Below are 12,561 nucleotides of genomic sequence, written 5' to 3'. Positions count from 1 at the left end.
TCTGACTAAAAGTGAGCTGAAACACGGATGTGTTGAAATGTTGCTTTTGTGAAGCAGACTAATAATGTGCAGAGGTCCCAAAACAGATAGCATTGAATCATCATGCAAGCACACGCCTGTTTAGAGAGGTGTCAGAAATCATCAAAGGATCTCAGGGATGGAAGTTTAAGGTTATGCATTGATTGAAGACACGTGATTTGAAGAAGTGGACTCCCACCATACTAATGTATAAAAGGTATTTCCCAGGCATGTGAGAGCCAAGATCTGCATCAATAACCAACACTCCAGTAAGTAAGACGTCTGCAAATTCTGTGTTATCCTAGATATGAAATAGTGCAGAGCAGGAGATATGCTATGTGTGTCAATGCAATATTGTCACTTAGCAGGTGTGGGTAGCCTTGCATACTGTCCTTTATTTGGAGAGACCTCTGACAATCACAGCAGAAAATCTGAACATTGACGTCTCTTCCCATGTCTTTAGTTGCTGGTGGCACTCCATCAGTTTGTCTTGCCTGCATCTGTAGCTGCACTGATTATATTAAAATCAATATCAGTTATATTGTTTATTGCTTTTATTCCGCTTGTTGTATTTTATTCATACTAATGTATATACACGTATGTGGAGTATAAACTGAAAGACCTGCTGTAAGTTTCAGCCAAGAAAATGAAAAATAAAAAGGTATATTAAATTGGGGGGGAGGGGGGGGGGAAGAATGCCACAATAGGGGGGGGGGGGGGGGGGAGAATGCCACAATAAGACATACCGAAGTCCACATTGAAAATGACCCTAACTGGTTGTTTGTGAAAAATATGCAATGCACAAACAGCTAGTAGTAATAGTCAGTATAAATAGTCATTGGTTAACGCACAGTCCATTAATGATAGCATAGCATACCATGAATAAGTCCAAAGGCAGGAACCTTCTATATAGTCAATAGAGTAAAAAAAAAGCAAAAACAAAAAAAACAGATTTAAATATTACCGACTTCGGCATTTTTTTTTCAATCAGTATTGGTTTTGGCATTTTTTCTGCCTTTTATTAGATTGATATATTTTATTAGACCGGTATAGCACTTCTAGCCTTACTGTAACAACTGTATAAGAGCTCCTTTTTGATACTAACAATATATACTTGTTTGTATTATAGTGTGAGTGTGGCATTTATATTTATATTGTATGACATTTTTACAAGTATATAAAAGATAACAAAATGTATTTGTATATTTATTTATTTTACCAGGATGGATACATTGAGATTTCTCTCGTTTTCAAGTATGTCCTGGGTCTTTGTCCACAAAACATTGCATTATTACAACAGGATACAATATTACAAAAATACAATATAATATATATATATATATACATACATATATACACACACATATATAAATTTTATACATAACAGGTAATAAATATATTCAACCATGACAGGTGCATTCTGTGCTGAGGTTTGTTGCCATAGATCTCTTAATAGATTTGAAGATTTGACTGGGTCCCTGACGTTATTCCACAATTGCGGTGCTCTGTAGGAAAAGGAGGATTGAGACACTTTATTTTTGTATTGCAGTATGCTAAATATCGGGCTAGTACTGGATCGGAGGTTATAGGAGGTGGAAACAGCCGGGGAGAGCATTCTACTCAGGTAGGGCGGGAGCTTCCCAGAAATGCTCTTATGCACAAGGCTGGAAAGATGAAGAGTGCGTTGGGATTCCAGCGACAGCCAGTTTAGCTCTTTAAACATGTCACAGTGGTGGGTCGTGTAATTACATTATAGCACAAAGTGGTAGAACGAGTTATACAACATAGTAAGTTTATTAAGGTGGGTTTGTGGTGCAGGTGCATACACTACATCCCCATAATCAATGACCGGCATTAGCATCTGTTTCCTTACTGTAGGGCTTAGGCAGGATTTGTTTCTGTACAGGTAACCTAGTTTTGGGTAAAGTTTTGAAGAGATGTTTTCGATGTAAGGGCCAAAGGATAGATTGGGGTCTAGCAACATACCGTATATACTCGAGTATAAGCCGACCCGAATATAAGCCGAGGCCCCTAATTTTACCCCAAAAAACTGGGAAAACGTATTGACTCGAGTATAAGACTAGGGTGGGAAATGCAGCAGCTACTGGTAAATTTCTAAATAAAATTAGATCCTAAAAAAATTATATTAATTGAATATTTATTTACAGTGTGTGTATATAATGAATGCAGTGTGTGTGTATATGAATGCAGTGTGTGTGTATATATGAATGCAGTGTGTGTGTATATATGAATGCAGTGTGTGTGTATATATGAGTGCAGTGTGTGTGTATGAGTGCAGTGTGTGTGTGTATGAGTGCAGTGTGTATGTATGAATGTAGTGCGTGTGTATGAGTGCAGTGCGTGTGAATGAGTGCAGTTCGTGTGTATGACTGCAGTGTGTGTGTATGAATGCAGTGTGTGTGTGTATGAATGCAGTGTGTGTGTACGAATGCAGTGTGTGTGTACGAGTGCAGTGTGTGTGTACGAGTGCAGTGTGTACGAGTGCAGTGTGTATGAGTGCAGTGTGTATGAGTGCAGTGTGTGTGTATGAGTGCAGTGTGTGTGTATGAGTGCAGTGTGTGTGTATGAGTGCAGTGTGTGTGTATGAGTGCAGTGTGTATGAGTGCAGTGAGTGTATGACTGCAGTGTGTGTGAGTGCAGTGTGTGTATGTATGAATGCAGTGTGTGTATGAGTGCAGTGCGTGTATGAGTGCAGTGTATGAGTGCAGTGTGTGTGTGTATGAATGCAGTGTGTGTGTATGAGTGCAGTGTGTGTGTATGAGTGCAGTGTGTGTGTGTGTGTGTATGAGTGCAGTGTGTGTGTATGAGTGCAGTGTGTGTGTATGAGTGCAGTGTGTGTGTGTGTGTGTATGAGTGCAGTGTGTGTGTGTGTGTGTATGAGTGCAGTGTGTGTGTGTGTGTGTATGAGTGCAGTGTGTGTGTGTGTGTGTGCGATGCAGAGCCTTGGTGGGGGTGGGCATTTTTAATATTTTTGTATTATTATTATTTATTTTTTGTTATATTATTATGTATTCATTTTTTTATTATTTTTATTATTATTTTATTATTATTATTAATTTTTTTATAAGACTAGGGTGGGAAATGCAGCAGCTACTGGTACATTTCTAAATAAAATTAGATCCTAAAAAAATTATATTAATTGAATATTTATTTACAGTGTGTGTATATGATGAATGCAGTGTGTGTATATGAATGCAGTGTGTGTGTATGAATGCAGTGTGTGTGTGTGAGTGCAGTGTGTGTGTGTGAGTGCAGTGTGTATGAGTGCAGTGTGTATGAGTGCAGTGTGTGTGTATGAGTGTAGTGTGTGTATGAGTGCAGTGTGTGTGTGTATGAGTGCAGTGTGTATGAGTGAAGTGTGTATGAGTGAGTGCAGTGTGTGTATGAGTGCAGTGTGTATGAGTGAGTGCAGTGTGTGTATGAGTGCAGTGTGTATGTATGAGTACAGTGTGTGTATGACTGCAGTGTGTGTATGAGTGCAGTGTGTGTATGAGTGCAGTGTATGAGTGCAGTGTGAGTGTGTATGAGTGCAGTGTGTATGAGTGCAGTGTGTATGAGTGCAGTGTGTATGAGTGCAGTGTGTATGAGTGCAGTGTGTATGTATGAATGCAGTGTGTATGTATGAATGCAGTGTGTATGACTGCAGTGAGTGTATGACTGCAGTGAGTGTATGACTGCAGTGTGTGTATGACTGCAGTGTGTGTGTGTGTGTGTGTGAGTGCAGTGTGTGTGTGTATGAATGCAGTGTGTATGAATGCAGTGTGTGTGTGTATGAATGCAGTGTGTGTATGAGTGCAGTGTGTGTATGAGTGCAGTGTGTGTGTGTGAGTGCAGTGTGTGTGTATGAGTGCAGTGTGTGTGTATGAGTGCAGTGTGTGTGTATGAGTGCAGTGTGTGTGTGTATGAATGCAGTGTGTGTGTATGAGTGCAGTGTGACTTACACTGGGAGCTGACAGAGGTGCTGAACGGACCGCCGCGGAGAAGGAGAGAGCTGACAGGAGCTGCAGGAGAGGTAAGTAACCGCACACAGCCCCCAGTCTGTATTATGGCAATGTAAATTGCCATAATACAGACAGTGACTCGAGTATAAGCCGAGTTGGGGTTTTTCAGCACAAAAAAATGTGCTGAAAAACTCGGCTTATACTCGAGTATATACGGTACCTAGACATTTAAAAGAGCAGACTGCTGTTAGTGTGCTATTTTAATTTGTTCGGATACACAGTTGCTGATTTTGTAGTCAAACCTGACTTGACAGTCCAAAATAAACATATTTATTTGATTTCACTCCTGTTGTATAGGAATTGTACATTAATATGACATAGTCCCGGGCAACACTTTTCATGTGACGCCCATCAGCACGAAGAATGATTTGTTGGCTCTTTTAACTTTATTTCAAGGTTTATTAATTTTTGTTAAAAGACAGGAGATCCCCGCTTTCATTCTTTAATTGTACCACTGAAGGCTGATGACAAGGCTGAGCGTACAACACCAGGTAATAAATGCCAACAATACTGATAATTGTGTTTTTATTGTCTGTTTTTTTTAAATAGGTCCATTGGAAAACTCTCGGTATTGTATTCGTTTGTTTGCTACGTCAGAATCTCTAACTCTGCACCATGGTTCTACAAGACAGCGAGAGAGCTCTGATTCAGACTTTCTGTGACAAGATTGCTCCTAAGGCTGATGCTCTGGGAGTTGAAATCATGGAGAGGTAACAATTAGCAATATTTTATTTTACCCCTTGCATGTGGTGATCCAGGATCATTGACACATGGAGTGTCACCGTATATACATCTGTAAGTAACCGCAGTTCCAACACGGAGGTATCTAAATTGGAATATATCCCAGAAGTCGGTGTCATGGGGAAAGGCAGGGCTTGCAAAGGCTGAAGACAGTTCTTTTCATGTTTTATTTAGCAGAACTCTTGCGACTTGTTTTTTGCTCTATTTAGCAGAATACACACAATTTTACAGGACTTCCATCTCTCTCTGCTTTCTAACATGACATATTTTATATCCAATAAACTCTTGTTGTCCATTGTGATAAAAACTTTCTTCCCCCCCCCCCTTAGGTATGCCAATGCCTACCCACAAATCACCGATTACTTTAAAAAACCTGATTCATCCATCAACAAGCCTGTTATGATAGGTCATGGGGGAAAACTACTGATTTCTTTTGGAGATGCCATCAAAAACTATGACAACCTCAAACGCTCATTGGGGAGTCTCACTGACCTGCATTTGAATACACATAATGTGTCACGGGAACCCTACAAGGTAAGAACCCTTAGGTAGGGACACTCGAAGCACCAGAGCTTACAACAAGTAATACATAGCACATGATCTTATTGCACATCACATCTTGTAACTGCAGTGGTTTATAAAAATTGCAGCATTATATGCTGCAGTATGAGCCCACCCCACAGCGGGAAGCTATGCTTCTAATATAGCCACCGCAATCCCACCAATTAGCAGAAATATGAGTCTTCTAATAAACTCTCTATTCCAAAAATATTAGTCAAAACCAGTTTAGCTTCTGTCTGTGTTTCTTCTCTACACATGGAAGAAGCTTAATAAAATTCTATTGATTATTATGGTGGACTGACTGATTTCAATATAAAACACAAATCCTTTAATGTAGATTTATTAAAGTTTTATTTCAATGTCACGGCTTAAATGGCAATTACTAATGCAATCAAGGGCATCTACATTATGTAACAAAAAAGCTTTAAATTGTATTGACAATAACTGACTGTCCTCTTTCTGCCTATTATATCCCACCCAATCGCCATTTGTAACAATATAATCATTCACTTCACCTCTTAATGGTTTTAATGTTGGTCTGACTGCCATTCTGGGGTCAAGAAGGATTTTTTTTCCTAGCTTGTTGCAAAATTGTGCATCAAACTGGATTTTTTGCCTTCTGTTGGATCAACAGCAAAAAACAAATGTGAGGAAGGCTGAACTTTATGGACGCAAGTCTCTTTTCAGCTATGTAACTATGTAACCATGTAATGTTGTGGCTAATCAGTGTATATATATATTTGTGGTCAAGGCATAAAGCCGTAGAGTTAGTAACTTTAAAACAAACAGGACATGAAAAGTCAGTTGTGGTGTGCCGTAACTGTCGACGTAGTAAGCCTGAAATAAAAGAGGGCCTACCTCAAGAAATGATTAAAAGGAGGAGTGGTGGGTGGGACAAATCTCAAGACCTGAGCCGGTAGCAGGTGAAGGGCTGGAGCTCCTTAAGAAGGGGAACCAAGCCCCTCCCACAACTTCAGGCCCTGCCTTCCATATATATATATATATATATATATATATATATATATATATATATATATATATATATATTTATTTTTTGGGGGAGGGGGCTATTAATAGCAACTATTTAGTTAAAAAAATTAAAAATGTAAATCCGTAGTATTGATTAAGCTGGGTGGGATGGGGGGAACATTATTCTGGGCTGGTTAATGACGATATCAGAGGTGACAGCATTTCAAATTGAAATGCTGCATATCCAAATTACAAGCACCATAACCACTTTCAATCACTGAAGGATTCATGGTGTTTAATGGACACAGGTTCTAAATGGAAGTTACACATACATCTTTATTTGTAAACAATGTTTTATTTTATTTACACAAAAGATAAAACTAAGTTAAGTTAAACGTTCAAAGAAACATTTGTTTAAACTAGACTTTAAGGTTGTCTATCAAAGATTTAATTGTATAAAGAGCTTTGTGAACTGTGTACTGCTAAGACTGCAAGCTAGGGAGATGTGCTGTACGTCTTCACGACTTGGCAAATAATGATCACTGAATTTTTATTAAGTTAGTACTTATTGCTACATATTATCATTGCAAACTCTTCACCAAAACTCAGGACAAGTCTTCTAAACAGAACCTTGAAATCGTTTAACGAAAAACATTAAAAAACCCTTCTGTCACTTACCTGGGTCCAGCGCCAGTGTCCCTCGGCGCTCACGTCCGCCTTCACTCCTCCCCTGCCGACATAAGCCTGGCATTAGGAATTCTTCATAGGAAAGCATTATTCAATGCTTTCCTATGGGGTTTTGGGTGACACTGGAAGTCCTCATGCATAGCGTGAGGACGTTCAGCATCATTTAGGCGACCAAAAGTAACCTAAAGACTAAAGACCCGGAAGTCCCTCTAGTGACTGTGTGATAGACAGCCACTAGAGGAGGCGTTAACCCTAGCAGGTAATTGTTGCAGTTTATTAAAAACTGCAATAATTACATGCTTAGGGTAAAGGGTGATGGGACACTGCAGCCTGACCACTCCAATAAGCTGAAGTGGTCTGAGTGCCTACAGTGTCCCTTTAAGAAACACATGTTGATTCATAAGAAATGTTTTTCTACAACAGTTTAAGTCTTTTAGACTCTGACTAAACGAGTCTAGTTGACTCTCAGTCTCTCCCAACTCAGACCCTGAAAATCCACTTCAGACAACGTAAACTGAAACACAAACAAAATGGATACAAAGTAAACCCACAGAAAAGTTTAGCCTCAGAAACACACTTCAGGTCCAGAAAAAATGAAGTAAAAATATTGAGACCTAAACTTACACATTTCCCAAAATATATTCTTTTAAGAAGTCGCTCACACAGTTTAGTGTTGAATACAATATTCTGTTTCAGTGGCAAAAGCTATTTTGCTATAATTCTAATGCAGAATGTTGGTGAATAACATGTCTTTTCTCTACAGCTCCTTAATCATTCCATTCTAATCACATTCGCTGTTAACTTTTCAACGGAGTTCAAGAATTATCAGATGGAAAATGCATGGAGAAAATTCCTTGATGAGATTACTTGTGTCATGACTAGTAAGAATTAACTCTCCACTAACAAGAAATTGAAGGGGAATATGTAAACCAATGTTAATCGAAGACCCCGGAAATGGTTACTATGGAGAGCTAATCTGTGTATTCAATGCATATTTCTCATAATAATTACACAAATAAAAAGTGATTGGCATTATAAAAACCTGGTTTCATTAGCTATTTGAGTTTTTATTTTACTTCAAAATCATCTTTTAATAGCAGCCACGATAAACTACTTACCTGACGAATAAACTCCACAAATACCAAAACATAACCTTCCAAGGGGCCCATGTTCCACATGTTTGTAGGTAAAGTGTAGGTTTGAAGTTAATCAAGTTTCCTTAGAAGGACTAGTGTGGCGGAACCCGCCTGGACACTGGGCATTGGAGAGGCCTGGCTGCCTGCCTCCTACCTACTGACTATGGCCCCTGGAAAATGGGTACGTTTAAAGAACTATATTTGGGCAAGTAATATTTTATATTACTGCTACTGGACCTTTAACCCCTTAAGGACACAGGACATGTCTGACATGTCATAATTCCCTTTTATTCCAGAAGTTTGGTCCTTAAGGGGTTAAGGGTCATCCGCGGACCTATTGGGACTTTTTGGGATAATGTACCTTTAAGACTGTGGGGCAGCATATTACAGTAATACTGCCTTTAATGTTATGTATGTATTTATGTGTTCAGTTAACCTGGGATATGTATGCAGCATTCGTCTGATTGTTCGGTAGAATCACTCCATTCATTATATTGAGTGAAACTACCGAACAACCAGACCACCCAGGAATAAGTGTGCCTCCAATTACCGTTTGCAACAATGTTGCAAATGGGTAATTGGCAATCAGTGCAGTGTGGTCTTTGTCCTCTAGGTGGCTGCCATTCGGGAAACGAACACGTGGCGGCAGCCATCTTAAACTCCCGAACAGCTGTGTTTTGCCGTCGAGTGTCTGGAACTAAAATCGGACACTCAACTAGGCAAACACCGCTGAGACCTCCAGACTTCCAGTATTTCATGTGGAAACTACCGAACGGCCCGCCATTCGGTAGAAAGAACCCCACGAACTAGGGGATTCATTCGAATCCTCCTTCGGATACTTTACCCATGCGGTCGGTCAAATCTTTGCCTGCTCATAACTCCCGAACGCCTGGTCCGATCTGGTGATTTTTGAGTATGTTGCTCACCCAGATCAGGGCTATCAGAAGATACCATTTTTAAAGGGGTATCCCCATGTTTAGGGGTACATCCAGAAACCCAGGGAATTTGTGTCTGGAATAATGGGATTATGTGTCACACTAAGGGGAGGGGATGTGTGGGTTGCAACTGTGATGATATTGGATATTTTACACCTCCCCTGTGGGCGGTCTTATATGTGTAAGATGGAAATAAAAGCCAGGCTGGATGTGCCAGTCCTGAGTTCCTGTTTTAACCCTCAAAGTGAAGTGTCGTCTCATTATTGGGGGAGGATTTATGGCATGCTGTTCCAGTTTGACTGCTAGGAGTGCAAACCTATTCCTATGGTTCCTATTCAACTGTCTACAGCATTCAGAGGCTTGAGAGGATTCCTATGCTTCTCAGATTCGGTGGTTGTGGTGTCTGCTGCAGTGCTTGAAGTCCTCAGGAGCGCTAGGAGCATCCGTCAATGGAAGGTGATCCGTTACAACTAGCAGATACAGGAATTAAAATGTTCTGTATGAAATTAGGTGAAGGCAATGTCCAGTATTTGGCTGTAGTAGTTTTGCTGTTTTTTTAAGGAAATATGAGACGTGTGCTTTTATACTTGATATACTGAGCTGTAATAGGTTTCTGTATCAACATTTGTATGGAAAGAGGTATCTGGACCCACAATTCCTGAACAGCACCACACACGTGGAGGTGAGAACTGTGGCCAATTTTCAAAATGGATATTATGTAACAAGAAAATAACCTGCACAGGTGAGCTATAGAATAAATAAGGGGAATGAAAGATTTAGTTATAGAGGTTAGGAGTGTTTACGCAGACAGAGCTAATGCAAGCTGTTGTCAATAACAGGACTGGGCAGACGATATAGCATTCTTTATTATTCAACAGGACTGTAACATTGAATCAGTTTAGCCGCGATAAAGGGAAACGAGAGAAGGTGTAGCAGCTTAGGGGAGCAAATTAGAATCTAATAGCAAGATGTAGATAGTTGAGCAGATAAATATACCTGAGGCAATTATTTCAAAAAACCTCCGCTTATTATTAGTATTGAGTGAATAGGAACTAGAGTTGCTTTTTTTCAAAATAGGAATTTCATTCTTGCCCAACAAGGAAACTTTGAGAAATCTAGATATACTTATGTAAGTAATAGCACATAAGCCTTACTTCATGACTGACTGGCCAGTGAGACACTAAATATTAGTGGACTGTTGGTGTTCCGTGACTGGATTGGGGATCATTACTCTTGAGTTCCTAAATCCTGATATAATAAGATAGATGTTAGAGCCAAAGGCTGCTGGTAAGGGTTCCATAGCTACATAAATCATCACACAGGTTCTGCTAATGGACACAGCTGATTGGGATCCCTTATAACAGGTCCATTGGCAAGGGCTCTCTATTCCAGTCTCTCTCACTGGGTCAGGATCTCTCACAGTGCAGTATGACTCTGACAGATGTTGAGAAGGTTCTGGTCCTGTCTCTATGGGAAAAGATTGCTCCTAAGGCTGAAACACTGGGAGCGGAAGTTATGATCAGGTAATAAGTGGAAAATGTATAGAACAATGTATAGAACAATCTATATTGCACAGCTGCTACTAGCAAATAGTGATTTATTCAGTAAATATCTGCATATTAGTGAAATAATCTCAACGGTAAAATGTAGGTTAAAATGGTCAAGCTGTCTTCTTGAGTTCAAAGTATTCTTTGAAGTTGTAGAGAATGTGAAAGCCTTATTAAGTAGATCAGGTAATGCTAGGTACTTAAAGGGACACTAAATGTACCAAAATAATTTGGCTTTTATATATCATGCCCCTGCAGTCTCACTGCTCAATTCTCTGCCACTTAGGAGTTAAATCACTTTGTTCATGCAGCCCTAGCCAGACCTTGCAGCATGTGACTTACACAGCCTTCCTAAACACTTCCTGTAAAGAGTCAAATGTTTACACTTCCTTTATTGTAAGTTCTGTTTATTTAGAAGTTATGGTGGTGGCCTCATTGATTAGATGAAAGAGCAGTGTGCTTGGCACTCTTGGCTTCTTAAAGCTGGATTACCTCTCCAAGTCTAATACTTTAATAGCCTAACGGCATGAAACTCCGCCTTCCAAATATTGTAACACAGATGGGAGTTATTCACTGTGAATTAAAAGCTAAGTAACAGATGGGGAGGGACACACACACACACATATATATACTTTTTTTTTCTTCTTAATGGGAAGGGGTTTGCCACACATACTACCGTAAAGAAACCAGAATGTAGGTCCCTAGAAGTGGTACCCTGGTAACTGGGGGATTTACTACAGTTGCAACACCAGAAGTCTCAATCCTGTAAGAAGACACTCTTCAAATGGTCCTTCCTAACACAACATTGAGATTGTGTAACATGTACACTGGTTCTACAGTATGAGCCTGTCTAATGACACTCTTGCACTGTGCTGCATGAGGATTGTTCCCTGATGTGACTTGATAAAGGATACCAAGGAACTAAACTGGGATGACAGGGCCCCAAAAGCAGAACTATTTCATCAAAAGCAGGACAGTTGGGAGCCCTGCTAAAATGTAACTGTTAGGCTGGAAACCCAACATAAACTCTTAGCTGTTCCTAGAACTGCACTCTTCTGGACAGCGATCTCAGATGTTCCACCTGGAATCTGTTGAAGCCACTCCCCCAACTTGGGAGTCACAGCCCCGAGTGCTCCTATCTCAACTGGGACTACTATTGCATTCCCATCCCACATCCTTTCTAGTTCTTCTTTAAGTCCTTTGTATTTCTCTACCTTCTCATGTTCCTTCCTCCTGATGTTATAGTCACTGGGTATTGCCACATCCACCAAGACTGCAGTCTTTCGTTCCTTGTCTACCACCACAATGTCGGGTTGGTTCGCCAGCACTTGCCTGTCTGGATCTTGAGATCCCACAGGATTTTACCCCTGTCATTCTCAACTACCCTTTGTGGTATCTCCCATCTGGACTTAGGCAGGTCCAATCCATATTCTGAGCAGATGTTTCGGTACACCATTGTCAGGGTCTTACCTGAGTTGGGAGTCTGTAGCGCAGATATGTTGCTCACCCTTGCAGATAGCCACAGGCCGAGGTGGTCAGGTAAGAATTCACCTGGCCTGTGGGTCTGTGCACGGGGGCTGTGCAGGATGCAGTACCAAATACGCAGGACAGGCAAGGACTGAACCAGCAGGATAGTCGAGGGATAGCCGAGGTCAAAGGATGCCAGAGGTCAGGATAAATGTAGTCAGAAGCCGGGGTCAATAATACAAAGCAGATAAACAGGAACACTGGTACGAAACAGGATCACAAGATCAAAGACTTGACACTGAGCACAGGGCGAGGCTGGGTTTAAATACCCTGCTGATGACCGATCAGAGTCAGGTGAGACACAGCCAAGTCAAGGTGCAGCCCCCGGTGTAGTAGCCATGCCAGGATGAACAGGACCGGAATCAGTAGTCTCTGTATAAAGCTGCTGTGGCTCAGAGGCAGAAAGCAGGACTAGGAC

The 12,561-nt window shown here is 40.6% G+C and overlaps 1 protein-coding gene across 1 annotated transcript; it reads left to right on the top strand.

Annotated features, from left to right (window-relative positions):
- The first annotated feature begins 255 nt into the window (after positions 1–255).
- On the top strand, positions 256–7,983 carry LOC134586039 (hemoglobin subunit alpha-3-like). Its single transcript, XM_063441546.1, has 4 exons — positions 256–287; positions 4,590–4,750; positions 5,111–5,315; positions 7,762–7,983. Exons 2-4 carry the CDS (start codon positions 4,656–4,658, stop codon positions 7,888–7,890), a joined length of 429 nt encoding a protein of 142 aa, XP_063297616.1. The 5' UTR covers positions 256–287; positions 4,590–4,655; the 3' UTR covers positions 7,891–7,983.
- The last annotated feature ends 4,578 nt before the right edge of the window (positions 7,984–12,561 follow it).

This window comes from Pelobates fuscus, chromosome 2 (genome assembly GCF_036172605.1).
Source record: "Pelobates fuscus isolate aPelFus1 chromosome 2, aPelFus1.pri, whole genome shotgun sequence".
In the NCBI taxonomy this organism is placed as follows: Eukaryota; Metazoa; Chordata; class Amphibia; order Anura; family Pelobatidae; genus Pelobates; species Pelobates fuscus.
Note: the sequence above shows the minus strand (reverse complement) of the source record. Positions and strands in the feature narration are given on the sequence as shown.